Genomic DNA, 25,586 nt, shown 5'->3' with positions numbered 1-25,586 from the left:
AATGTCTGATATGCATTCTTCTATAAGTCTACAATATTTGTTTCTAATACCTATTGTAGTAGTTTATACTTAAACTAGTTTGTACTTATACATACATATATGTGTCTGTGTAATGTAGCTGTATACTACCTTAGACAGGGACAGGGATTTGTTTTCTATGGGATATTTTGTTGTGCATTAAGATTCATTGTGGGTTTTTAAAGGTAGTGTGTTAATTGATACTTTGAAATATGTTTGTGTGTTTTAGTAGTCTAGTAGGTTAGTATGAAATATGTTTGTGTGTTTAGTAGTCAGTAGGTTAGTATGAAATGTGGTGAAGTCTGACCAGAGATAAGTATACACCAATGTACCTACCTGTATGTTAATAATATTGTAGTAGATATGTGTGGTATTTTAAAGCGTAGGTAAGACCAAGAAGCATAGTTTCAACCCTTAAAGATAGAATTGAGTTCTGGTTATGCATTTATTTTTTTAGAAAGAACAGTCTGGAAACGAGAGAGTATCAAAGTGTGACGTCATACTAGCCAAGTTGTCAAGGTTTCTGGTTTCAAACAATTTTGTGCTGAACATTGGTGTGGTAATCACACCAGGGGCAAACACTGAATTTGCCCTGCTCCAGCCCATTGCTTCAATGATTTTGCGGTGAACCTCATGCGCAGGCTCTGTTGTTTGGAACAAGTAACCTGGACAAAGAGTGGATTCGACGTTTGCACATTATAGGAATTGAGAAAGGTGAGACTATAATTAGTGCTTCCGATCTTGAGATTTTAGAAGAGAGGGATGCTGACCTAAACAAGAATGAGAAACTTACAATTTACCAGAACTCAACCTCTTCTTTAAAATACCTGAACTTGTAATTGGAATACATTTATACAATGTCATACTCAAGACCCCTCCCATGTACATGTTTATACCCCCTTCAACTCCCCAATTTGTAGTATATCTGTAACAATTATTTGTATATTTTTGTAGACTATGCCATTTGCAACAAATGGCTTAAATTCCCTACTCAGCTTTTCAGTGGTAATCTTGAGTTGCATTTTATAAGTACTTTTTTAAAGATTTCGACATGGTTGAAAAATAATTTAGATTTAATACAAAAACACACACTGTACATATTCATTGAAAATGAAATGAATCTTAGAAATTTGAAAAATGTTTATGTAGTGGTACTTTGAGCATATCAGAGTTTTAAAGATGATGTGGTTTGACATGAGCATATCTGTACATTGTATGTTGTTTTCAGCAAGTTTTATAATTTTCTGAATTTAATTACCTAAGGTGTATGTTGATTAATTTTACGATTAAGGATTAAGAGTGATTTTGGGCTAGATCTGCTTGAAATGTAATTTCATTATCAGATTTTACCATTAGGCGAGAGTTGGTTGCATGATTAATGTTAGTTGTTTGTATCATAAGATCTTTATAATGAGTATTATATTCATATTTTTATGGAAAATGTCTTGCTTATTCTAGTCTAAACAAGTGTATCAAGAGTTTTAGAGGGAAAGTGTGACACAATTGTAATTTTGAATTATTTCCAATTTGTTTAGTCATTGCTTTTATCAAAATATCTGTATGAGTTAAACATCCTATATCTATGATTTAGAGAGAAAGAATAATAATTTGTTAGAAGGTATTTTGTTATGTAATACAGCACTTTCTATAGTGTCACAAGTCATATTAGTATGCCCAGTATCTCCACATCAAATTGTTATTATACCATATAATGACTGTGAACACTCATGCATTGAACATAATTACAATGGGTTTATGCGATCTTCACAGGTACCCACCCTCTCCTGGGTGGCAAATAAGTTTCCACCTCTATTATTAAACTTTTTTTGGGGGGGGGACATATGTATTACGTACTGCTTTTTAAATTTTCATGTGAAATATGATGAAATTATGTGGAAAAAGAAGAAATTAAATTGAAATGGAAACACAATTGTTTCCCGGCTTTTCTATCTGTCTAATGCTTGCCTGCAGATACCTTATACAGATTATTCACTCGCAGCATTGGTAGGAAACCTAGTCAGGGTACACATGATGGTGACCAAAACACAAGGATGTTTTTAATACTAACAGGCACCCATTTAAACACCTGGGCAGAGAGAAACGAAATGCTTTCCTCTAAAGGGTTTGAGTATTGAGACGGTGCTCCAGTCTTTAACCTTTGTGTATGCAGTCAAATATACAGATACTCAAAAAAGACATTCCTATTTATATAATTTGTGTTAAGTTTACTTTTTAAGGCATAATTACTGTTCAAATAATACAATTTATATTTTGAATGACAAATGCATAACTAAAAATTATATATTTTTCTGAATATTTTTTTAAGTGATTTATAAAGATTAAAGTAGAGTTTTGAAAATACATTCTATTGTCTACATGTTATTTTTTGAATGCGTTTGATTTGGTGATGCCAGTTGATGTTTCAATGAAAAGAAAGTTAAATAGATGTACATATTTTCCCTCATAAACTATAGCTTTGTCGCGGGCCGGGGTATACTTGGTGTATCTCCAGGGTCCATCATCCTTCAGAAGAAAATGCTCTTGCCTTCTTGACATATGCAACGACTTTTACTTGGAGCAGATGGTCAAAGAGCCTACCAGAACAGCAGGCGCTACAGAGAACATCCTTGATCTTGTTCTCACTACCCATCCAGCCTTCATAATCATTGATGAGTGCAAAGTCACAGCAGGTATCAGTGACCACGACATCGTGAGCTTTAGAGTTAACCAAACTCCATCAATCTCAAGGAAGAAAGCTCGGAAAGTATTCATGTATAATAAAGCTGATACAACCGGCATGCGTGCAGATCTCCTCAAGTTTCAGTCTTCTTTCCTACGTAGCAGCCCAGAACCTAGAACAGTACAGCAGAACTGGGATGACTTCAAAACAGAGATTGGAGACCTCATGGAGAGTTACATTCCAACAAAGGTGTCTGGAAAGAAAAAAAACCAGTCCCTGGATCACAAACACCATAAAGAGAGGAGTCAGGAGAAAGCAAAGACTGTACAATAAAGCTAAAGCTTCAAAAACACCAGATGATTGGCTTAAGTACAAGAATTATCAGAAAGAATTAAGATCTGAACTTCGTCGTAACTACTGGACTTCTCTACTGATGACAAGAACAACACAGCATTCTGGAAGTTCATCAAATCCAGAAAGCAAGAGTCATCTGGAGTTGGATCCCTCAAGTGTGGTGAAAAAAGGGAAAGCAACTGCACTGAACGACCAATTCCCATCAGTTTTCACACTGGAGGATAACTCCAACATTCCAGTTCTTAGACAACCCGTGTTTCCTTCAATGGATCGCATTAAAATCTCTGTGGAAGGCATTGTCATGCTACTGAAAGCTATAGATGTTAGCAAAGCCACAGGACCAGATGGCATACCAGGAAGGATCTTGAAGTTCTTTGCTGAAGACATTGCACCGATCCTGACCTTTATCTTTCAACAATCTCTAGATACAGGAACAGTACCATCTGACTGGCGTCTTGCAAACATCTCACCAACCTTCAAGAAAGGAGACAGGAGCAAGGCCTCCAACTACCGGCCTGTATCAATCACGTCCATCTGCAGTAAACTGCTCGAACATGTCATCATGGATCACTATGACGAAAATAATATTCTCAATGATGTTCAGCATGGCTTTCGTCCTGGCCATTCATGTGAGACCCAGTTGATCATTACATCTCAAAATGTTGCACATTTCTAGAGCAGAAAGAGCAAGTTGATGCAGTTGCATTAGACTTCTCCATAAGCTTCATCACTATGGGATCCATGACAACCTTATCAGATGGATCAGGGTGTTCCTAACTGAAAGGTTACAACGTGTTGTTGTAGATGGAGAGTCATCTGAATGGGTTCCAGTCACCTCTGGGGGTACCGCAGGGCACAGATCTTGACCCACTTCTGTTTATATCCTTCATCAATGACATAGTAGATGGGATCTCTTCCAAAATCCGACTCTTTGCTGATGATTGTCTTCTATACCGTCCGATCACTGAGCCAAGCCCTACAACAAGATCTCAACAGGCTGCATTCATGGGCTAACACATGGCAGATGAAATTCAACACCGAGAAATGCTATCACATATCACATTCTCCCTACGTCGGAAAGCCATCACCACGACATACACACTAGGAGACACTCCTCTTGCATTGGTAACAGATCTCCGGTATCTAGGACTGACTTTCTCATCCAACTTGTCCTGGCAAGGCCACATGAACAACATCACATCCCGAGCCAATCGGATGCTGGGACTAGTCAGCAGAAATCTCCGCAAAACCTCACAAAAGATCCGCCAACAAGCCTACTTCTCTCTTGTTATACCTCATCTGGAATACTGTTGCTCGGTCTGGAAGCCTCACACAAACAAGCATATATCCCAAATCGAGGCAGTACAAAGGCGAGTAGCAATTAGATTCACCCTCCAGAGATATCGTCGTATGGCCAGTGTCTCGGCCATGATTCAACATCTGAAATGGGAGAGCCTGGAGAGGAGAAGAAATGCTACAAGCCTCCACCTCATGTACAAGATCCAAAACAACACAGTAGCCATCAATGCTCACCATTACACAGCAACACACGACAGTATCACTCAAAGAAGTTGCTGGCTATCCCATTCCGCACCCAACTCTGCCAGAACTCATTTCCCCCTCGTACAGTAACTGCGTGGAATGCACTTTCGGAGATCACCCTTGACGCTACTTCACTGGAGGGCTTCAAGGGAGCGCTTTCACCCAGCATCTAGACCAAGAACTAGATTTTTATTCCTCAGCACTAGATCCTGACTTATTGATCCTGCTGAGTATCGTCGTAGAAGTAGAAGAGACTGGTACATCATATATCATAAGTTTCCACTGCATTCTTGGTACAATTAGGTATTGATATATCCAGCACTTCATGACGCCAGTCAAAACACAGTTGTCGATAGTATGTAGCCATCTCCCAAGCGAGACCATCATGTCCTGACGAGCAGCATTGTCTCTGAAGTTCCCAACAATCAGACGTCCTAGAAACTTCACCGGCTTATTATGTACTCCGGGTATCGTCTGGCCGTCGACGGCGAATGGCTCGATATGTTTTACTTTGCCTCCATGGCATGGGGTTAGCCCATAATCTTTGGGCACAAATTATGAATTTTCAAAAAGGCCTATATTCATGTCTTTTTATCTCTAGAAGGTGTCTATGACCCCTGTTTATTCAAACACTAATTGCAGATAATTTCATGGAATATAGAAAAGGCCCCTTTTTGACAAACTGGCAAGGGCTTAGAATTTTTTTTAAAGGGCCTCTTTTCATCTATGTAAGGTGTCTATGGCCAATGTTTAATCAAACTATGTTATTGCAGATAATTTCATAAAAATGGCAAAGGGTTAGCCCATCATTTTTGGCCAAAAATTATGAATTTTCATAAAGGCCTATTTTATTATCTTTTTGAATGATTGTGTGTCCCTTCAGTTTTAAAATACATTTCAGTGCTTTGCCCTTTTTGTCAAAATCTTCTAGAGAAAAAGTGTCTTTGACCCCTATTTATTCAAACTATGTAATTGCAGATATTAAATGGCCCTTTTTGACAAAAAAGGGCAAAAGCACTGGAATGTGTTTTAAAACTGAAGGAACACAAAATCATTCAACCAGCGATGACTTGTATTATGTTTTCTTTTAAAAAGTAGATCGAGGGCTTGCTCCTCAAGGGGGTCCTGCTATGAATAAAATAATACAACACAACACAATATTGTGAAGCGGAATATTGATATTTTATCCCCTGTTCCTTTCGTGTCTTAAATCAATGTACATCACACATAAATCGACAAGCAAGCGATTTGTGCAGCCCCCAAGAAAGCGAAGAAGACAGTAATGAAAACGACTGAGAAGAAAGAAAAAAGAAGAATTGGAGAAACCGATGAACACGTAATATTAGAAACTGGAGACCTGTTTTGATATTTAACGTCCATTTATTGCACTCGGTGGCAACTTTACTGTTCTTTCAGGCTTTCAGCGCCAACATCATTGTATTTTTTTCCTGATTTTTCAGTTTTGCAAGAATTCTGTAGATAACATTTGTGTTGATGGTACCTGTTTAGTGAGTTGAGGGTTGTCTCAAACTGCAACTTCCACATGACTTGTATGATTATAGACTTTATCTTCATAAGAATGAATGGCTCGACCTGTGACCATGTTGTTTGCTGTGTTAGCTTTATCAGTGGTCAGTGCTTCTGTGTGATTACGCAATGCCTTGACTATAAGCACCCTTTCTATTGATTACATCATACACCGTCAAACTGGTCAACACTTTGCAGCATTATTCTTTCCCCAATTCGATGACAATGAAGAAAACCCATCAAGTGATGGGTCTGTTTCGCTCCAGTTCACACACCCACTCTAAAAGATCCCTTTACCGTATTGAAGATGCATGTAAAAACACTATTAATACCAGACAAGCACAGTATAAAAGAAATTCCCACGTATTTCTTCTACGATCCCTTACCATCCAAAGTCACCTTTCTGTAGACTTTCAGCTTAGAACCTAAAGACAATTACAACATTCCTGTATCATTTTTAAAGTGAGGCCTTGGAGTCCTGTCGTAGCCCGTCCTAGAGTTTTCCACAGAGTGAGGTAAGCATAACTTGTGTTTGTTGTAATATAGAGAGGAATTGTCTTATCACTTCCATGAAAGTTGTTGCACTTATTTGAATCATGTGGAAATTTATTGAAATCTGTAGGCAGAACGGGGCAAAATGAGTAAAAAGTATGGGTAGAGGCTACGATGGAAGTAGCCTCTAAGTTGCACATATAGCCATAGAAGGAATTCTAAGGGATCGATAGCCTCACATTATTATCTCTCTACCAAAGAGAAGGCAATGTGTTTACAGTTCCCTTGCAATACAATCACATCCATCGTTTTGCCGTATAACCATTATTATTGTACGATTTTGATTATGATTATGATTTAAAGCCACACTGTGCTACTTGTACCTACTCGCTCCCTCTATATATAAAACAATGCCTAATCGGTGACCATTGGTCCCCCATGGTCCTCTTTTTCTTATGTTAATTGAGAGCTAAATTGATGAGATAACCATCTGTCCAGTGACCTTTCAGGGTAGTCTAATCCCTCGTATAAACTAGTACAGATAAGCTTGAAAGTACTAATAAATATACAGAGTTTCAATATTATAATGTCAAAAAATGTCTCGCTTGGTCGCTACGCTCTCTCACTACAGAAACCCTGTCTTTCAGAGTCGCTTAACGACTTATTAAAGTTGACCCCACATTGAGATCCTTCTTAAGATGAAACGAAAGTTCAAGTCAAATTGTGATGTTTCATTATGAAAATTACGTGAATTATTTTGATGTACAATGTCAATGATCTTTTTATGTTTTCTTATAGCTCTAAAACGCAAAACTTTCACATTCCCAATTCAAGAACATTCACTCATTCACTACGCTCTCTCGCAAATCTATGGATAGTTTATTGCTTATAAATTACAAATCCCATTCAAAAGAATCTTTATTGGAAAAATTCAATTTCCCCATCCTCCTCGCAAAAGATCATTAATATAACTACATGTATGTTACATTAGTCACTATGCAGTGCAACTATGTAAACGATTGACCCCCCCGCCGTCATGTTGATTGTGCTCTGAAATAGTTTCCTAATTCTATATTTGATTTGTTTCTCACTCAGTCGCTATGCTCCCTCACATATTACTTGACGGGTTCCCAAGACTGCACATAATTTTACGCCAAGGCTCAGGAAGTATATGTGCTGTGACTTTCTCTTAAAAAGGGAGAAGACAAACTCGTTTTTCCCTTCCTAGCAACAACAACATATACCTCATTTCCCTAAAATACAATTTAAACCTTCTAGAATCGATTTCATTAAATGTTTCTTAACATTCTTTACCTCCAATGAAGGGATGGGACAGAATTAATTTCACCGACCCTCTCTCAGGACAAAAAGCTATATCTGGAAGAACTAGCCGTTGAGGCCGGCATAAAAATGATAATGATAGTAATAAATACTTATGAAGCGCACTTATCTAATAACTTACCCAATGCGATATACAAAACAGAATACACAAATCTCTCTCCAGAATTTTAACATCATGATAGCATTAGTAACTCTGAGTAAATAAAACCTTTTTAACATGTTTCTGAACGGTTTCTAGGCATAATGGCCCGAATTCACAAAGGAGGTTGTCGACAAACCTTTGTGAATTCGGGCCTGAATGTTTGGCAGCTTATGCTCTTAGTATAATGTAATTCGTTATTATGAAGTAGGCTGAAGTGGTTTGCCAGCATGTTTAAAATACTCTTGATTACTATTTTCAATTTTATAGAAACACTTTTAAGTAATAAGTAATAAACTTACTTTAAAGTAATGCTACTTTGTACTGTAGAAACTTTTCTATTAAGAATGCTGAATGTGCTCTCATTTTCTTGCCGTGTTTCAAACATTCTGATGACAAGTTAAATTCTAAATGTACAACACCCTTGTTGCTAAGCCTGTGGATAATTTCTTCCTGGTAGTGTTCGCTCACCACCCAAGCGGGTACATGGTAATCCCATCTCACGAATAACTATATAGGGATGAACACAATTTCATATGGATGACACTCTGTTTAAAGGAATACAAAGTTATTTTCTTTTTAACAAAACAAAATCTGAACATTGCTCTTATAAAAGAATGAGGAATTAATGGGGATACAAACAAATATATTACGCTGGTCAATTCTAACGATATGTCTTTTAGTTTTGTAAAGATGTTCTGTATCCCGATGGGTCACTGGGTTCGATTATCCCTCTTCCACAGCTGAAACTACACCCTGTTTGATCTGAATATTGATTCACATCAACTCAAAATTAAATGCAATTGTAGTTGAACTGTGAATACTATTCTCTCAAGAGGGCGTGCTTGACTTTAATTCTTTCTTTCTATTATTGCACCGTTGCTAAATAATGATTTGATCCAGCGAAGCGGTCCAGGCGGTGCGCGAACTCGCACCCCCAGGCCAGGCTAGTCACAAAATCACCCATGAACTTGGCTAGAAGTGAACGCGTTAGCTCTTGACATGGGTATACCAGATGTAAACGCTTGAGGACATAACTGCGATTCTTTATCGTAAAGGGATTAAACCAGAAAGAGAAAAATGCTATCGTGATTGGAATTATTATCGAGGGGAATACACGTCAGGTATGTAAACTATTACTATCATTAATATCAAGGTCTAGCTAGAGTTCAATATGTATTCATAGTTTTGTCCTTTTGCATCAAAGGAAATGACGATCTAACTTGGATTGAATTCATGATTTTATGTTATGTGCTAGGTACTATATATACTAGAATTAATTTAAGATACTGAATTTGAGCGTGATTTAGTGTCTGTATATAGCCGCATCTATTTGATATTAGTACCCCCTTCTTATGTTCTGTCTCTATCACTCTCTCTCTCTCTCTCTTTGCATGGAGCATACCTGTAGATTTTCTACCAGTTTACATCAGTTATTTGCTCCTTTCTGTTTACCTCTCATCCCATTCTGTTCCATCCATGCCTTGTATTTGCCTTTCACACTTTACATACTTAATGACCTTTGTCGTTCCCTCTATCGTTCTGAGCTCCGATTGTCTCATCGCCTAGCTTACTATTCTCAGCTCAATCGTTCTGTCATACAGTTAACCATTAAGAAGCTGCTTCACATACTTATAAGTTTTACTCAGATCTCGCGTTGAGATCTCAGTGTCATTCATTTTGGGTAATTTCTTCACTATCATCGTTTCATTTTGGGTAATCTCATTAACAAAAAATGGATGTTCAAGGCAGATTTTTCTCATGTGACCTCTCGGTTGTTGGATGCCGGAGAGACAAAACCATAATTTCTTACCGACTTTGCTTTGAATCATCTCGTGGCTAAGATCGTTATTTCAAATATCTAGCTGTGAGAGCAATGATGTCAGTTCGTTTGGTTTGTGTATATGGTTTTACACAGCGTCAAACCGACCTCAATAATGTGGTTAGGAGATTGCTTTACTGTGTCACCAGCGGAACTGTTGATTTATGAATATGACTATAGGCTAACAATCTCAGCTTTTATGTTTGCTGTGGTCTTTGTTGACAAAGCAATTACAATGGAATATCATGGTCTCTGATCCGTGAATAATTCATAATGAGATTGTATTCTGCCTGTACGGAGCGCACTGATCAGTCAGGTTTGACTCGATCAAAAGGCAAATAGGTACACCCTCATCACGGTCTTTTGACTATCAACCTGTCTGTGGCAAAATACCTTTCTGACAATGAAAACTACCTTGGTTACAATGAAAACTATACATAATAAAGAAAAAACTTTGGATGTATATATTGACAGCGAAGGTTGTAGCATAGTATAGTAAAATAAATATAAGCATGAGAAGAAGCATGAGAAGAAGCATGTCAGTTTGAACGAAGTACATGTGTACATTACAAGGGGGAATGTCGTATTATCATCGTTATTGGTATGAGAGATATTATAAATTCTGGTGGTGGTTGTGATAGTATTAGTACTAGTATTAGTAGGGGAGGTGGTGCTGGACGTAGTAGAAGTAGTAGTAGTAGTAGTAGTAGTAGTAGTAGTAGTAGTATAGTAGTAGTAGTAGTATATTAGTAGTAGTAGTCGTAGTAATAGAAGTAGTAGTAGTAGTAGTAGTAGTAGTAGTAGAAGTAGTAGTAGTAGTAGTAGTAGTAGTAGTATAGTAGTAGTAGTAGTATATTAGTAGTAGTAGTCGTAGTAATAGAAGTAGTAGTAGTAGTAGTAGTAGTAGTAGTATATTAGTAGTAGTAGTCGTAGTAATAGAAGTAGTAGTAGTAGTAGTAGTAGTAGAAGTAGTAGTAGTAGTAGTAGTAGTAGTATAGTAGTAGTAGTAGTATATTAGTAGTAGTAGTCGTAGTAATAGAAGTAGTAGTAGTAGTAGTAGTAGTAGTAGTAGTAGTAGTAGTAGTAGTAGTAGTAGTAGTAGTTAAGATACTAGTATAGTGGTAGTTTGTTTTGTTGTTTTTATTGGAGGAGAAGGAAATCAGTCCTTCAGCAGTTAGTAAATATTGAATTTGTGAAAGTGACACCATTAATAGCTTCATACGTTGTCATTGATAATAAACAACACCCCTATTAGTTCTTAATGAAACATTTCTCTTCCTAAACCGCCTTCGTAATGCATACAAAGTAGGCAAACAAAATCAAAAGCAAGCGATATTGTGGTAAGACTACTACCTATTTCTGTAGCTGTTAATGACATTTTGTGAGATGTTTCTTGGTACATGAACTTTGACCGTAAGCTGCAGGCCACCAGACAAAGCATGAGTCTTGATATCACGTACTAACAACCTGGAGAATCAATTCCATGGGCTGCCAGCTTTTATTAGAAGAAGAATTATTACTCTCGTTCTCATGTTTATTATGACTCATATACACAGAATTATTCTTCATGTAATATGCACGTACCACGAAATTACTCGCGAACTTCTTTTCGACATCTATTAAAGACATCGCATTTCGATGTTCATGGAAATTTCAAGAAGAAAAGGTCGAAGCAAAATTATCCTCCACTTCGAGAGAATATAGACCTATGGAAAATGAAATTTGCATTATCTGTTATGACAATGTTGATTGATAACGATGATAATAACAACAATAATTCTAATACTAACACTAATGAAAATACTAATAACAAGAAAAGTGATAGTAATTAGGATGATGATGATAATAAATTTAAAAAATGATATTAATAATAATAATAATAGTAATAGAAATAACAATAACAATAACAACAACATTTAGCAACTATATGTGAAAGAAGCCTGGTCTCAGCCAGGTGCAAATGTTAGTTTTTGTGGAAACAAGTACATTACATGATTTCGAACCTGCTTCAAGCCTTATTCACACAATAATTTAAGCTGCTAGATTATTGATCCAAACGTTCAAATGTTTCCTCTCATGTCAAGAAGATACTCAAGCAGGTACCCATTTACATACTTTAGTCTAGTGCTACAGTCCACTAGACCACAACACGTCTATTACTCCAATGTACTACTGCTACTACTACTACTACTGCTACTACTACTACTACTGCTACTACTTCTACTACTACTACTACTACTACTACTACTACTACTACTACTGCGACTACTACTACTACTACTACTACTACTACTACTACTACTACTACTACTACTACTACTGATACTGCTACTGATACTGCTACTACTACTACTACTACTATTATTACAACTAGGGCAATAACTACTACTAGGCCTACTACTACTACTACATGTACTTCTGCTACTACTGATACTACTACTACTCCTACTACAGGAGGGTCCAATCTGACTGACATGAGCGCTATACAAGAACCCACTATTATTATTATTATTATTACTAATGTACTACTACTACTACTACTACTACTACTACTAATGCTACTACTACTAATGCTACTACTGCTACTTCTACTACTATTACTACTACTACTACTACTACTACCTACTATTTCTACTTCTACTACTTCTTCTTCTACTACTACTGCTACTTCTTCTACTACTTCTGCTACTACTGCTGCTACTACTACTACTGCTACTGCTACTACTGCTAATACTACTAATTATATTGCTACTACTACTACTACTACTGATAATACTAATAATAAACTAGTAAAAATCATACTAATATTAATAATGATAATAATAATAACAATAACAATAACAATAACAATAATAATAATAATAATAATAATAATAATAATAATAATAATAATAATAATAATAATAATAATAACAATAATAATAGACCCACTATTACTACTACCACGACCACTACCACTCCAACATCTATTTCGGATAACCCGCAGGATCTAAACACTATTTTATCTGTTGTAAAATACTACAAAGGGCTTTCCATCATCATCATAAACCAAGCAATTTATCAAAATGTCCTTTTCAATACCTCCAGGTTTTATTCGTACTCAATAAGACCTTTCCGACTGCAAAGCCCGCTTGCGTGAAATTTAATAATGGACTCTTCTACACGAAGTACATCCGCGTGAGTGATTCAATTCCGTATTCGATTTTAACCGCCAGCATGTTCTACTTATTTCCTAAAATGGTCAATCGCTTCAGTCTTCATCTCATCGGCGTAACGGCACTTTTTAGCGATTCTTTTGGGATTAAAGCACTTTGGGGGATGTTACTGGAGAAATCTTGACTCTCAAATGGAGCACGGGCGTTGATAGGAATATGTAGTCTTGTGTATCTTGACTCTTAAATAGAGGGTGGTAGTTAGTTGATGAGTAACCTATGTCTATCTCAAGGCAGTCGTGTTTTTTCAGTTATACTCTGCTTCCTTGTCGCCCACTTGGGGGTACGTGTGAGCTTAAAATTTAAATGCGAAAACAATAATATCAGACAACTGTTGACAAAGAGCTCTTTCCGAATTCAAAAGATATATATATTCTTTTAAAGATGTGCCCCTGGACAGTGGCGGATTCAGGGGGGGGGGGCCGCCCCCCCCCTTGAGAAAAAAAATCATGTAAAAACTCGTGATTTTTACCTTTTGGGGGGGGGGGGTTGCCCCCCCCCCCCCTGGCGCTCAAGGGGGGGGGGGGAGGGGCTGCAAATTTTTAAATTTGCGAGGACCAAAAAAAAAAAGTGCTCACTACCCCCCCCCCCTCCCCCTCCCCCCTCCCCTAAGAAATCCTGGATCCGCGCCTGCCCCTGGATGCCGCATTGGCCCCTATATACGCCTGAATTCTTAACCATGACTCATTCTAGTTCACCGTGGGAGATAAGTAGTTCATTACACTTTAATGTGGCAACCTTTTCTTGCTGTTGCATAGCAGCCAAAGTATATTCATATACTATCTCTTTTTAAATAATTCAAAGACTTGCTCGGTACATCTTGACAACCACTTCATTTTGATACGGAAAAATACTCATGCGTGCAGCGCCTCTCACTGCCCCCGCCCCCGTCCATAGACATAATCATATTCAGTACAGGTCTAATCTAAATTTCGAGTATTTCCATAGCAAAATACTAAACTTAAAAAAAAAAAAACGTATATCACTCCTAAAGTTGTAACCATCATGTATCATGTGAATATATACAGTATGTGCATCTCAATACCTTCAACAAAATTCTCAAAACTCACCCTTTCTGTTAATTACAAGAGAGTAAAGCGCACTTGAACACGACTTTTTGTATATTAAAGGAATATGCCCTCTATATAATTATTATCATTAAACCTGCTTGCACCGTGTACACCATCAATCTTAATATTCTTTCGATTCTCTTCTTGCTAATGTAATATTCTTTTCTACACGATCCGATGTCTCTCCGTTTTCTTGTTGATAAAATTATGTTCCTGTTTTAAAGATGTCCTCTACCACATTCCAAATTAATACAGCATGGATTTCATTTTTCTTTCTTGAATATGTTGTAGACCTAGTCATCAGTGTTGGAATTCCATGGACGGTATAAACACCGAATTAATTAAGCCATGACGTGGGTAATCTCCAGCACTCATTAATTACATGGATACCTTCCTGGATCAATCTTCTCATCCATCTTCTCTTTGTCTCAGGAAATTTTATGACATCAATATCGCATATGGTAGCAGACAACATAATCAAGCTAGGAAATTTACTGCGGTTCTCTTAACATTGCAATATATCATACCACCGCTGCTCTCTTAACCTACTGCCTCCTGGAACAGATTGGCTTCTGTTCTAAGTTTATGGGAATGAAACAATTCAGTAGTCAACGGATTAACATTGTTATATATCATATCACCGTTGTTCTCTTCACATTTTGTTCTATCATATTTCCACCTTTCTTTTCTCGCTGTTGTTATAATGTAGGGGAAAGATGCATCACTTAATATGAGACCATGCAGGGGATTGTCTTACATTATAGTCTGTAAATAGACCAGACTACTTAGTATTGTGTTTGGAAATATTGATGCCATAACTAATTCAAATGATTTACTATCATTATCTCTTATAAGTTTAAATTAAAGATAATATATAAAGCGCAGAAAGCTCTTAATATTATATTTTAGAGATGTTTCAGATTTTTAGAATGTCGATATACAGCCACTTCCTATAAATATTTGAAAGAGCATATACCTAGAGATAGAGCTCTAGAAATAGCTTGTTTTCTTCCTTCTTTTTCTTCCTTTCCTTTATTTTCATATTTCTCATGTTACATATACATTTCAAAATAAAGTACAAGTTGTTTTTGTGCGTGATCAATAACAATACATAATAAATAACATAAAGATAAGTGGTCAATATAGAGTACTGATTAAATGAGAGAAATGATGATGGGACCTACATGAAAGCAAGTTTGTAAAGCTTCAATATAAGAATACAGTTTTTAGGTTGAAAAGAAACTGATAGATATTTCAAGTTGTTTGAAATCTAACCCATGATCGTTACGGGTGTTTGCTGATAGGAAAGCTTTACCCAAGTATGCGTGGCATTGCTCTTATCGCCTCATCATGCTCATGGTGTATTCATGGGAATATCTCCCAGTCAATAATGATAGGGAAAATATTCTAAATATTTGTTTGTTACTACTTGTGACTTTGTGTTTTATCTTTACAGAATAAGCAACCGATTAAAGACCACCCGACTAGAGCTTGATACCATCGCAGACTGACCTACTCCTACGCCTCTCCACCAAATACCACTTTGGTTAGTATACCGTGTCTTCATGAATGAGGAGGACTTGTTCATCAGTAAATGTTTTGCAGAGAGTTCTTGATCAACGCATCTTCATGATTAAAAACGGCAAGGAGCAACAATCAAAATCCAACAATCTACTTTGCAGAATAATTTAAACAGCTGAAAACAGCTTAATTCATGTTTTTTTTATTTTTTATCAACTTTAAGATTAAAACGAGAAAAGCTTGCTACCAGGACCAATCAGCTGAATTTGATAAGACATGCATGTAAATATTCAACATCTTGATGAGATTCGTTTTGGTTCGTACTTCAAGATGAGATTGGTGATGCTCTTGAATGGGTCAAGAAGGTTATCGGCATTCAATCCATTCCTTCCTCATTCTCTAAATCCTATCGGCTACATGGAATCTTAAAATGTCACTTTAGATGATCCGTGTAAACCTAGATATAAATCCAGCTGTCAGATTGATTTTCTTTCCTTCTGTCGATCGCCAAGCAAGCAGTTGACGACGAAAGAAACAAGATGATTCGAGCAGAAAAATAGCCATGCTATATGAGTGCTTATTGATGAAGAGTTCTAAATGACGAGTTGGGTCGCATTCATCCTTGAATGGTTGTCTTCGATGGGAGATGGGGGTGCTTGACAGAGGAAGAAGTTTGTCTCTTTCATAGATCAACTGCTTTCTGAAACACGATCATCACTACCATATTTCTCATTTTATGATGATATTACGTGATTCGCCGATTTCTTCACATTATCGCGGTAAATGGATTTCATCAAAAAGCTGTCAGTGAACGTTTTAAAGTAACTTTGATCGCTCATTCAATTTTTTAGTCTCAAACTGAAATCACTACATGATCAGTGACTATTGTTGATAAACACCTATCATATCGATTCATTGCGATTGTTAGAGGTGAATTTACGTCAATGGTCGACATCCGTGCATGATGTGACCAATCAGAGTTCGGTTTTGAAATCACGTGACTAGTTGTAATGATATTAACCTTGTTTCGTGTGTTCGTGCTTGTGAAATCATCCTACACATCTATCGATAATTACAAGAACGTGGCGGAGTCTGGAATAAAACATTCCTCTTTTCTTGGAATTAATTGCGATATTAGAGTTCATGTCATGGATCAATCGCGTTTCCTTATCGAGATAATAGAGCATAACATGAGATGAGAGTGGACGACCATTTACCATTGAACGTGCAACTACATGCTCTAGCTTTCAAACCATCGTATTATGCTTGCCAAAGATCAGATATCCTTTATTCAGGAAACAAGCTTTCTCATGTTGATCTTTTTCGATTTATCTTTTATCATTTATTTTCATTCGGGAAGCAAAACTCTAAAATGTAGGAAAGCGAATACATTTTAACTAAAATACTGGAAATAAACACATATCAGTTGAGAAAAGCATCAAATACTTATTTTACTCTGTAAGATCCCTTTCTGCTGCAAGAATGTGTGATGATCAGTTTAGGACTTGAGCTCCTTGCAATTTGATTAACTGACTTAAAATGAGAATGTTACTGTCTTTAAGTCGACCTTTTGGTCGCAGTTTAGGGCGTAGAATTGTGATGCAACTGATTTCTATCGGATGTTTGTTTATGTTAATATGTCTTCATCTTCAGTATGAGTTTACCAACAGAGCAGCAGCCTCATCGCGATTAAATCGGCATTCATCTTTATCAAATCAAAGGAATTATGAGAAACGTTTCCCAACTGATGACGATGAAAGACTAATTTTTAACGATAAAACAGCGAGACGAGAACGGATGCGGACTCGAAGAGATGAGGAGGATGATAATGACGATATAGACTTGTTATATATTGATATCATTGACGAGCAAAAGAATTCTGGAGGAGTAGGAGGAGCCATTGAGAGAAGTGGTATGTTGGAGGAGAGGGGTAATAAAGGAGGCTCAGGGGTGCAGTACCAGCTTGGTAGAAAGGCCTTATTATCAAAGAGGATTTCATCCATTGGAGATGAGTATGCGGCGGAGGTGAGTTTAGATTCATTCTATTTCTGAGGGAGGGGTTAACAATATAAAGTACCAAGGTACCAAGATTGTAAATGTTATATTGGAAGAAAATGTATTACCCCCTCCCCCCCCCCCCCCCGAAAAAAAGGAGGCATATGGCTGTGCTGTGCTTTTGAAGTTTCCACTTGTGTTGTACGATCAGAATTCTCCAGCGTTCTTTAGACCAGGCTTCTCATAATAAAATATGATGAATTATTAATGTCCTGCCTATAATATTTTCCCAATACTTAAAAAACGAACTGCCGACCGACTAGGCTAGCATGAGTTTGCCTACTAAGCAAACAATCCGCCGTTGTTAGGGTGTATTTTGTTCCATCCCCTTTCGAGTGAATACAAAGGCGGTTCTGAGTTGAGAGTAAAATCAAGGTTCAACTGGGTGTTACGTCTTTATCATAAAGTTGTTCAACATAGTACTTCAGAATTGTGTGTTTGTTTTGTCTCGTACATGTAAACACAGATAATGCAATGTGTGTGGGCAGGCAAGCGTTCGTACCGCTGCTTATATGAAAATTATAGGAAAATGCTTCTTTGAAATGTATGCGTGTTTTATTATGAATTTGCCTGTTTGCTAAAGAACGTTTGATATTCTTTAATACATAACTACATAACTACATTGAGCTAGTGATACTTTACAATTAATGGAACAAGAGAATATAAAAAGATGGAATAAATAAAGGTTCTGTATTTCTCATTTCAAATTGACGGTATATTAATTAGTATTACGATGTTGCATACACTCCTCATATAGTGTATCCACTATCCAGAGAGTCTGATGTAGAATAATGAAGTATGCCTACAAGGATTTACCCAATACGTATTGGGCGTTCTGTGGTAATAAAGGTGTGTTTTACATAAAATGTACATGTATATACGGGAAGATTAAATAAAACGCCGTTTGAGAGTACAGTATTTATTGGTTAGTTGGACTAGACTGTACCCAGTCTCGTATCAAGCATCAATAAGAGGTCTAATATAACATGGTAGTATAGGTCCATAATTATAAGCATGATGTGCTGTGAAGCAGAAGAATTTCAATTAGTTATTTGAGGCGATAACATTCGAGTGGTAGTAATTATAAGCTAACGATTGTGCCGAAAGGTGTCGAAACGAGAGAGTAAGCGAATTAATTAACTGAATAAATCAAAACACCTGCGGTTTTATTTGAAGTGCCGCTCTATAATAGGAATGGGGAAATAGAATAGAATAGGAAGATAGAAGGGGAGGTAGGGAGAAACTGAGCAAGAGAGATGGAGAGAGAGCTCTAGGGGGGGGGGGGGGAAGGGAGGGAAGGAAAGAGAGACAGAGAGAAAGAATGACTGAATAAGAGAGAGAAAAAGAAAGAAAGAAGAAAAGGAGAGAGAGAGAGAGAGAGGGGGAAGGAAAGAGAGACAGAGAGAAAGAATGACTGAATAAGAGAGAGAAAAAAAAAGAAAGAAGAAAAGGAGAGAGAGAGAGAGAGAGAGAGGGGGAGGAGGGGGAGGAGTGTTGGCGATTTTATAATGTATTTTTTCTTCATTCCTTCAGTGAGAATCTATTTATAATTATAGTCGGAATACTAATTTACAGAAATATATAAGTAATTCTATATTTGTTCTTTTATTGCCTAGTGAGAGAGAGTCAGAGTAAAATAAATTTGGTACAAGATTGACATTATTTTCTCTTCCTTTCATATAAATGCCTTTCTGTGTCTACAATACATGTTTTAATTCATGTGAGTAACGTAAATGCCATTATTTTCCTGATAGTTAGAACCTCTCTCCTCCTCTATTCTCTCACACTAAAAACGAAAATGATGTACATGAATGTTGATTGAGAATTTGAGATATGTGAGAATAGCAATTTCAAATAAAATAAATATTGTGTAGTTTTGAGGGATATAAAAAACTAAGAATTTTTGAATGTTTTTTGCTCGCGAAGCATTGCCAAGTGCATTATACGAAAAAACGTCTTGGGCCTCAACAGTACAGGTACATCGAGTAATACACATGACTGATGCAAGTTTCTGTTCTGCCTGAAAATCTCCAAATAATCATTTGAAAAGATCTGTCCACCGTGCATTTACTTTCATTTATACTTTTTATAAGATTTTTATCAATGTAGGGTGAAACGTTAAGGTTACGTTATCTTGACAATTCCGACACCTGTAGAGAAGGAACGTGCTTAGCAAGTATGAAACATGACTCCATCGCTCTTGACCTTATAGAGTCAAATCTACACAAAGGCAGATCGGGAGTGAAGGAGTGAAAGGAAGCAAACCCAGAGGCTAGTGTTCTATACTGGTCAAGAACTAATGTCCAGTCTGAGGGTCAATAGCATGGTCTGGTCTGGTCTGCTTCTAACTATCAGGTCATATACACACTTAGGTGAAACGCAAAAATCTACTCAGGTTCCCCCCCCCTCCCTACATGTTAATAGGCCTTCTTTGCAGAGATGGACAGCGTGTTGCATGAAATACTCAAATAAAATGTTGAGTTATTATCTTTCGTCTGTTGGACCAGGGAGTGCCCTGTAGAGGTACCATGTACTGTACATGTAAGTACACTACTGTGGATACCTGATCACTAGCTTTCACAAACATTCACAATCTACCATTCTTCGCTCAGTTCACGAAAGCAATAGCTCCCTTTGTAAAATCAAACCTGATTTATTTCCATTTCATTCTTGGATACGATCTGCCTACAAATCCCTGTTGCCAGGTCGTCTATCTAGATTACTCTTCTTATGAAACGAGTTCTACCCGTTTAAAAGCAGTACAAATTCAAATCTTACTCATAATAATGGCCATACTGATCCGGTCAATAATCACACTCTGCTTCTATTGACATCACAAGCATATGGGAGTTATGTTCTCTAAACATTAGTATTGTAAGCATGTTCATTCCTGAAGACATAATACCTCCTAAACTCAGAAACTCAGAAACCATGTTTGAGCCATATTTGTTCACTACTACTGTCACTACTAGACGTAGTTTAAATGTAATAATTGGTATATATTAAACCTTATCCATCCAATATGATTGTAATTCTCTTCAAAAGGCTTTTATTTTCTCTTCCGGTAGATCACTGGAAGATTATTAACCAGACATGTTCGCTTCACATTAAAAAATCCCCCACACGATAAAATAGACATCTATATGTTAATTTACTTTATACCTGTTGCTTTCAAGGTAATGCGAGGAGGAAAAGAACCCGTTGAGATGGTAATGATTTATAAGACAGTTTTATTAGGTGCATTCACTAACTAGTGTATTATATATACAGAGAAAAAGGAGTAGGTCGCAAGAACACAGAACACGTTCAACGTGTTCTGTGTTCTTGCGACCTACTCCTTTTTCTCTGTATATATAATACACTAGTTAGTGAATGCACCTAAGGGGGGGGGGGGGTAAATATTAACACACCTGCATGTGAAAGACACAATTATAGACGCCCTCAGATGACGAAGAGTGGTGAAAGACAGGGAAGAGAGAGAGAAATGGGGAGAGAGAGGGAGATATATATATATCTATATATATATATACAGGGAGAGAGAGAGAGAGAGAGAGAGAGAGAGAGGGAGGGAGAGTGATAGAAAGAGGTGGAGGAATTAATGAAAAGACAGCCGCCTGCCCGCTGTTTCCAATATCTCACATTACGGGTCAGCAAAAATTCACCCCCAACAGACATACGATATTATTGTCATATTTCACTGTTCATTCTGAATCAGTGTTTCAATTCTGATAAATTTGTCATTTCCCTAATAGAACCTTGTTAACATTACTTGTCCATTGCCATTACCATATAACATCCTTACAAATTCTCGTTTAGAAGTGTAGCTTTACTAGTTATATTTGTTGACCTCGACTGGTTAAACATGCTGATGTCTGGTCTGAAAATATGCAAATACATAGGCCTACTGACTTGGGAATATGAGTATTAATATCAGTCTATTTGGGCCTATACATCAACGAATAATCCACTGTTGGATCTAACTATATGTATCATGGTATATTTACAAAAATGCAACCTGCTATTAAAATCTAACCCCCATAAAAGTCGTCCAAATCATCTTGTGCCATTAGTGACATTACAGCAAACAGTGCAAAGCTTTATGTATGTATTATCATACATAGGTAGGAAATACCTAAAAACAAAACACAACCTTTCAAAATTCATATAGCCATTGCTATACAATCATGTTAGACATATCCAGCGGTATTAGATGTGATATGGTATTATGTGATATTATGAATGTTATTATTAGCTCATACTGATAATGATTGTATAGAACCCATATTCATCTTCTAAAGTCAGTATGTATTTGTATGTCAAGTGACCTTCGGCTACTATGTTACCGTGATCCTATAAACATACAAAAACAGTCATATTTACGATTTTGTTCACAATTTTCATGTAATATAATAACGTTAATAAATTGCGTTTTTTTTAGTGTGTTTGAATGGTTATGGTTGTGATGTGGTGTATACAACCCCTCACAGCTTCACATGTGCGAACCATACTGCCTTGGAATCTCGTTAATATTGAACTCTTACAAGGAGGAGACACACAAAGCCACAGCGTGAAGCTAATCAACTCTCTATAGGTTACACGCCTAGTCACAATCAAACAGTTAAAGGGAACTACGATGCTAAATTAATACAAAATATTATCGACAATTCAAATGTGATGCCAAATACCTTGTTTAGATTCATATAGCCTCACGTGTCCCATTGCACTTCCAAACTACCTTTCTTCTCCTTCATCACCCGAATCGATAAGCCGTAGTGGCTGCTAGGTTTAGATAATGATGATGAACAATACATTTAATACAGATCCTTTAAAATTATATTGAAATAACAAAATAATCTCCAATATTCCAACTGATAATGACATATATCTTTTGCAATTCTGTTTTCATTCGACTGTAAGTAATTCTCTGAATCTAAAATGAAATTCAAGCGATCAGAACATTACATAATTATATCCGAGTCATTATATGACTAATTGAGTTAGAATTGTGAGTTTATATGTGGGAGTTCTGTTTAAATTATGATGATACAATAATAATGAAACTGAGTATTTCAATTTCATATTTTTTAAATCCAATATTGATTGTATGATTCACTCACGAGGCTCACGAGGCTGATAGGTCATTGACCTCCAAACTAGATGGTTCATCTCAATGTCATATCACTACGCTTTCTCTCCTCAGTACGTTTGACAGGTTTCAGATAAATCTATAGTTCATCACGAGTTTTGTTATCACATTAAAACCATTCAATTAGACTTTATACAAGTTGATCATTATCGGGCGGTTCAGCGTTGAATTATTGTGATGCATTAAGTTCTCAAACTATCATATTGAGTTTAGCTTTAATATTGCAGTCCGGGAAACTGGGTTATTGACATTTTGAATGTTTTTGGCAGTTGATAGGCTTTTTAGACGTGTAAGATTTAATCAATTTCGAGGAAAGTTGCTTAAATTTAACTTCACCAAGAAGATGGTTTAGACGGTGTGTTTCGTCAATTATGTTACTCAGCTTATATAGACCTGGCCCTGTTCCAAACATGCATTCCATAGTAACACACAATGAAATTCATTATGGTTTTGTTATCTCCTACCATATAAAAGTTGAAATACTATAGATATATTATGCAAGGGAGCTTAGGCGCCAAGCAAGAAGATTATCCACTTTTTAACAGTGAATTTCGTTGGTTGGGGGCTGGCGTGCGCCCTGTACCCCTTGGTCAGCGTTCTCATTCATAATTTCATCGAATTAAAATGTAAAGTTGTCATAATTAATACCACAAACAAAAACCTCATCTTATATATTCTTTAAAATGTGTTTTGATTAGTTGCATAGAGGTGAATAAAGTCTGCAAAGAATAATGATATCGTGCTATTCAGTTTATCATCACACTAAGCGACGTATATCTCATCTGCTAATCAAATGGTGATTACATGTATATCACAACGTGTACACAGTGGTACAGGCGTTCAATGGTAAAAACACGAACTCGATCTGTACACGGATTATTTCTCAGACGATCGTTATGTGGAAACGCTTTGTGAATGCAAGGAGGTCCATGGTCAAAGAACACTTGGTTTGAATTGAGACGATTTGTTTCTGGAATGGAGTTGGTTTACTACCTCTCCCCTCCTCTCTAGGTCTACATCTGTTCAAATCATTTTCAGAATTAGACGTGGAAGGTCAAGTTTTATAATAATCCACAGACTTGGTTGCCTAACGAGCAAGCGGCAATACTATATATGGAAGAAAACGTTGAGGAAAAATAATGGCCCCGTCGGGTTAATATTTGATTTATTCTATTGCAAGTGTTTCACTGGCAGACAGACGAAGGTCCTTCATTGTGAACAGTCGTTGTTAGGTCCATGAAATCAGTTTGCTGTACTTGATCAAGTCGTAAGCAAAGTATAGTGTGTCCATTGTTAGTGATGCTCATTCCTGTTCTGGTCTTCTCATATAGCATCGTCTCTGTCAAGCAAATAAAACATTGATGAACCCTGTCATGAACATGATACATGACATCATGAACAGACAAAGAGTATTTACAAAGTACTTACTAGTATATGTGGGCGGACAAGGTGGGAGGAGTGAGCATTTTCAAATAGCTTTATTAGGGCAAACATCACCTCCAATATATTCGCTCAGCAAGGTGACTGCATGTCTTCATATTCGGGCATTTAGCTGCCAGATTATACGATTTTTATACTTAATATATTGTATTTTGTTTACTAAATGATATTTAAAACTATAATATTGTGTAAGAAGGTAGAAACTTGTTATTCAGGCATGCATGAAGCGTTAGCCCGAACTGCGAGAATGTCCCGATGCACCTTTGCGAGTATCGTGGCATTTCAGTCGTTTCTGATTACATCTGCCGAAGTCTTTTTGAGGGGTATCGAAGACGTGTTCAGTTCAAGATTCAAGAGCGGGTCATATAATGAGAGAAGTTGAGATGGAGATACGTGATACTGTGAGCCGCCTTAAGGAGACCTTAAGGCAAAGTGACACTGGTTAATTAAGAATGTAAGAGCATTGTGTGACTCATATCAAACTCTTTGACATGTCTAATGATGGTTCTCTATGGTTCAATGAACCGAACAGTATACCCCCGATCCGTCTTTCGCCCTCTTTATATTGGTATCAAAATATCAATATCATTGTTATTCTTATAATCATTATTATTATTATTATTATTATTACTATCATTATCATTATAAATATAATTATTGTAATTGGTACGGTATCAAAGGTAATCGAATCTTTAAAACCAGTTGAAATGGATGAAAACAGGAGAATGAGAGCACCACAGTGGCGTTATTTTTTAAAGAAATTGGACCACAAATAATAAATCTTCCACATGACATCATCAGCCCAACTAATTTTTATCAAGTAAGAAATTACAAAATAAAAAGGTTGATCTTTCAATTTAGTAGCGATCGTGTTAAACATGAAATCAAGTTTTATTTAGGTCGATGTAGACAAATAAATGGATACAAAATGTACCATAAGTATCATTATTGGCTATTAGATCGTCGCTTTACATGTTCAAGTTCAAGTTCAAGTTTATTTGTCTTTCTTCCAACGTGAATGTAATACAATTTAACATATGTATAACATGCAAAGTATATAAGAGGAACACTTATAAGAATCAAGTTCATTTAATGCATTTACATGAGAAAAAAAAAGAAGAAAAAGACGAGGAGCCCTAATTAAAGCTTAGCTTGTAGAGGTCAGGTCCCTCAACATGTAAGTGTTCTTAAGATGTGCATGTTGTGTGTTCCATTGTACATGGTGTA

The 25,586-nt window shown here is 36.7% G+C and overlaps 1 protein-coding gene across 2 annotated transcripts in view; it reads left to right on the top strand.

The window, feature by feature from the left end:
• Positions 1 to 6,427: 6,427 nt before the first annotated feature.
• LOC100891683 (methyltransferase-like protein 24) overlaps positions 6,428 to 25,586 on the top strand; it is a 41,648-nt gene continuing 22,489 nt past the window's right edge. The window contains exons 1-2 of one of the 2 annotated variants that reach the window (XM_030994759.1): positions 6,428 to 6,636; positions 15,654 to 17,743. In XM_030994759.1, coding sequence (XP_030850619.1) covers positions 17,258 to 17,743 — 486 coding nt within the window. In that variant the 5' untranslated portion in view covers positions 6,428 to 6,636; positions 15,654 to 17,257. Of the gene's footprint in view, positions 6,637 to 7,644; positions 9,218 to 15,653; positions 17,744 to 25,586 lie in introns of those variants that run through there. The other variant, XM_030994760.1, reaches the window with a different exon arrangement.

Source organism: Strongylocentrotus purpuratus, unplaced genomic scaffold, assembly GCF_000002235.5.
Source record: "Strongylocentrotus purpuratus isolate Spur 01 unplaced genomic scaffold, Spur_5.0 spur5_scaffold_21, whole genome shotgun sequence".
Lineage (NCBI taxonomy): Eukaryota > Metazoa > Echinodermata > Echinoidea > Camarodonta > Strongylocentrotidae > Strongylocentrotus > Strongylocentrotus purpuratus.
Note: the sequence above shows the minus strand (reverse complement) of the source record. Positions and strands in the feature narration are given on the sequence as shown.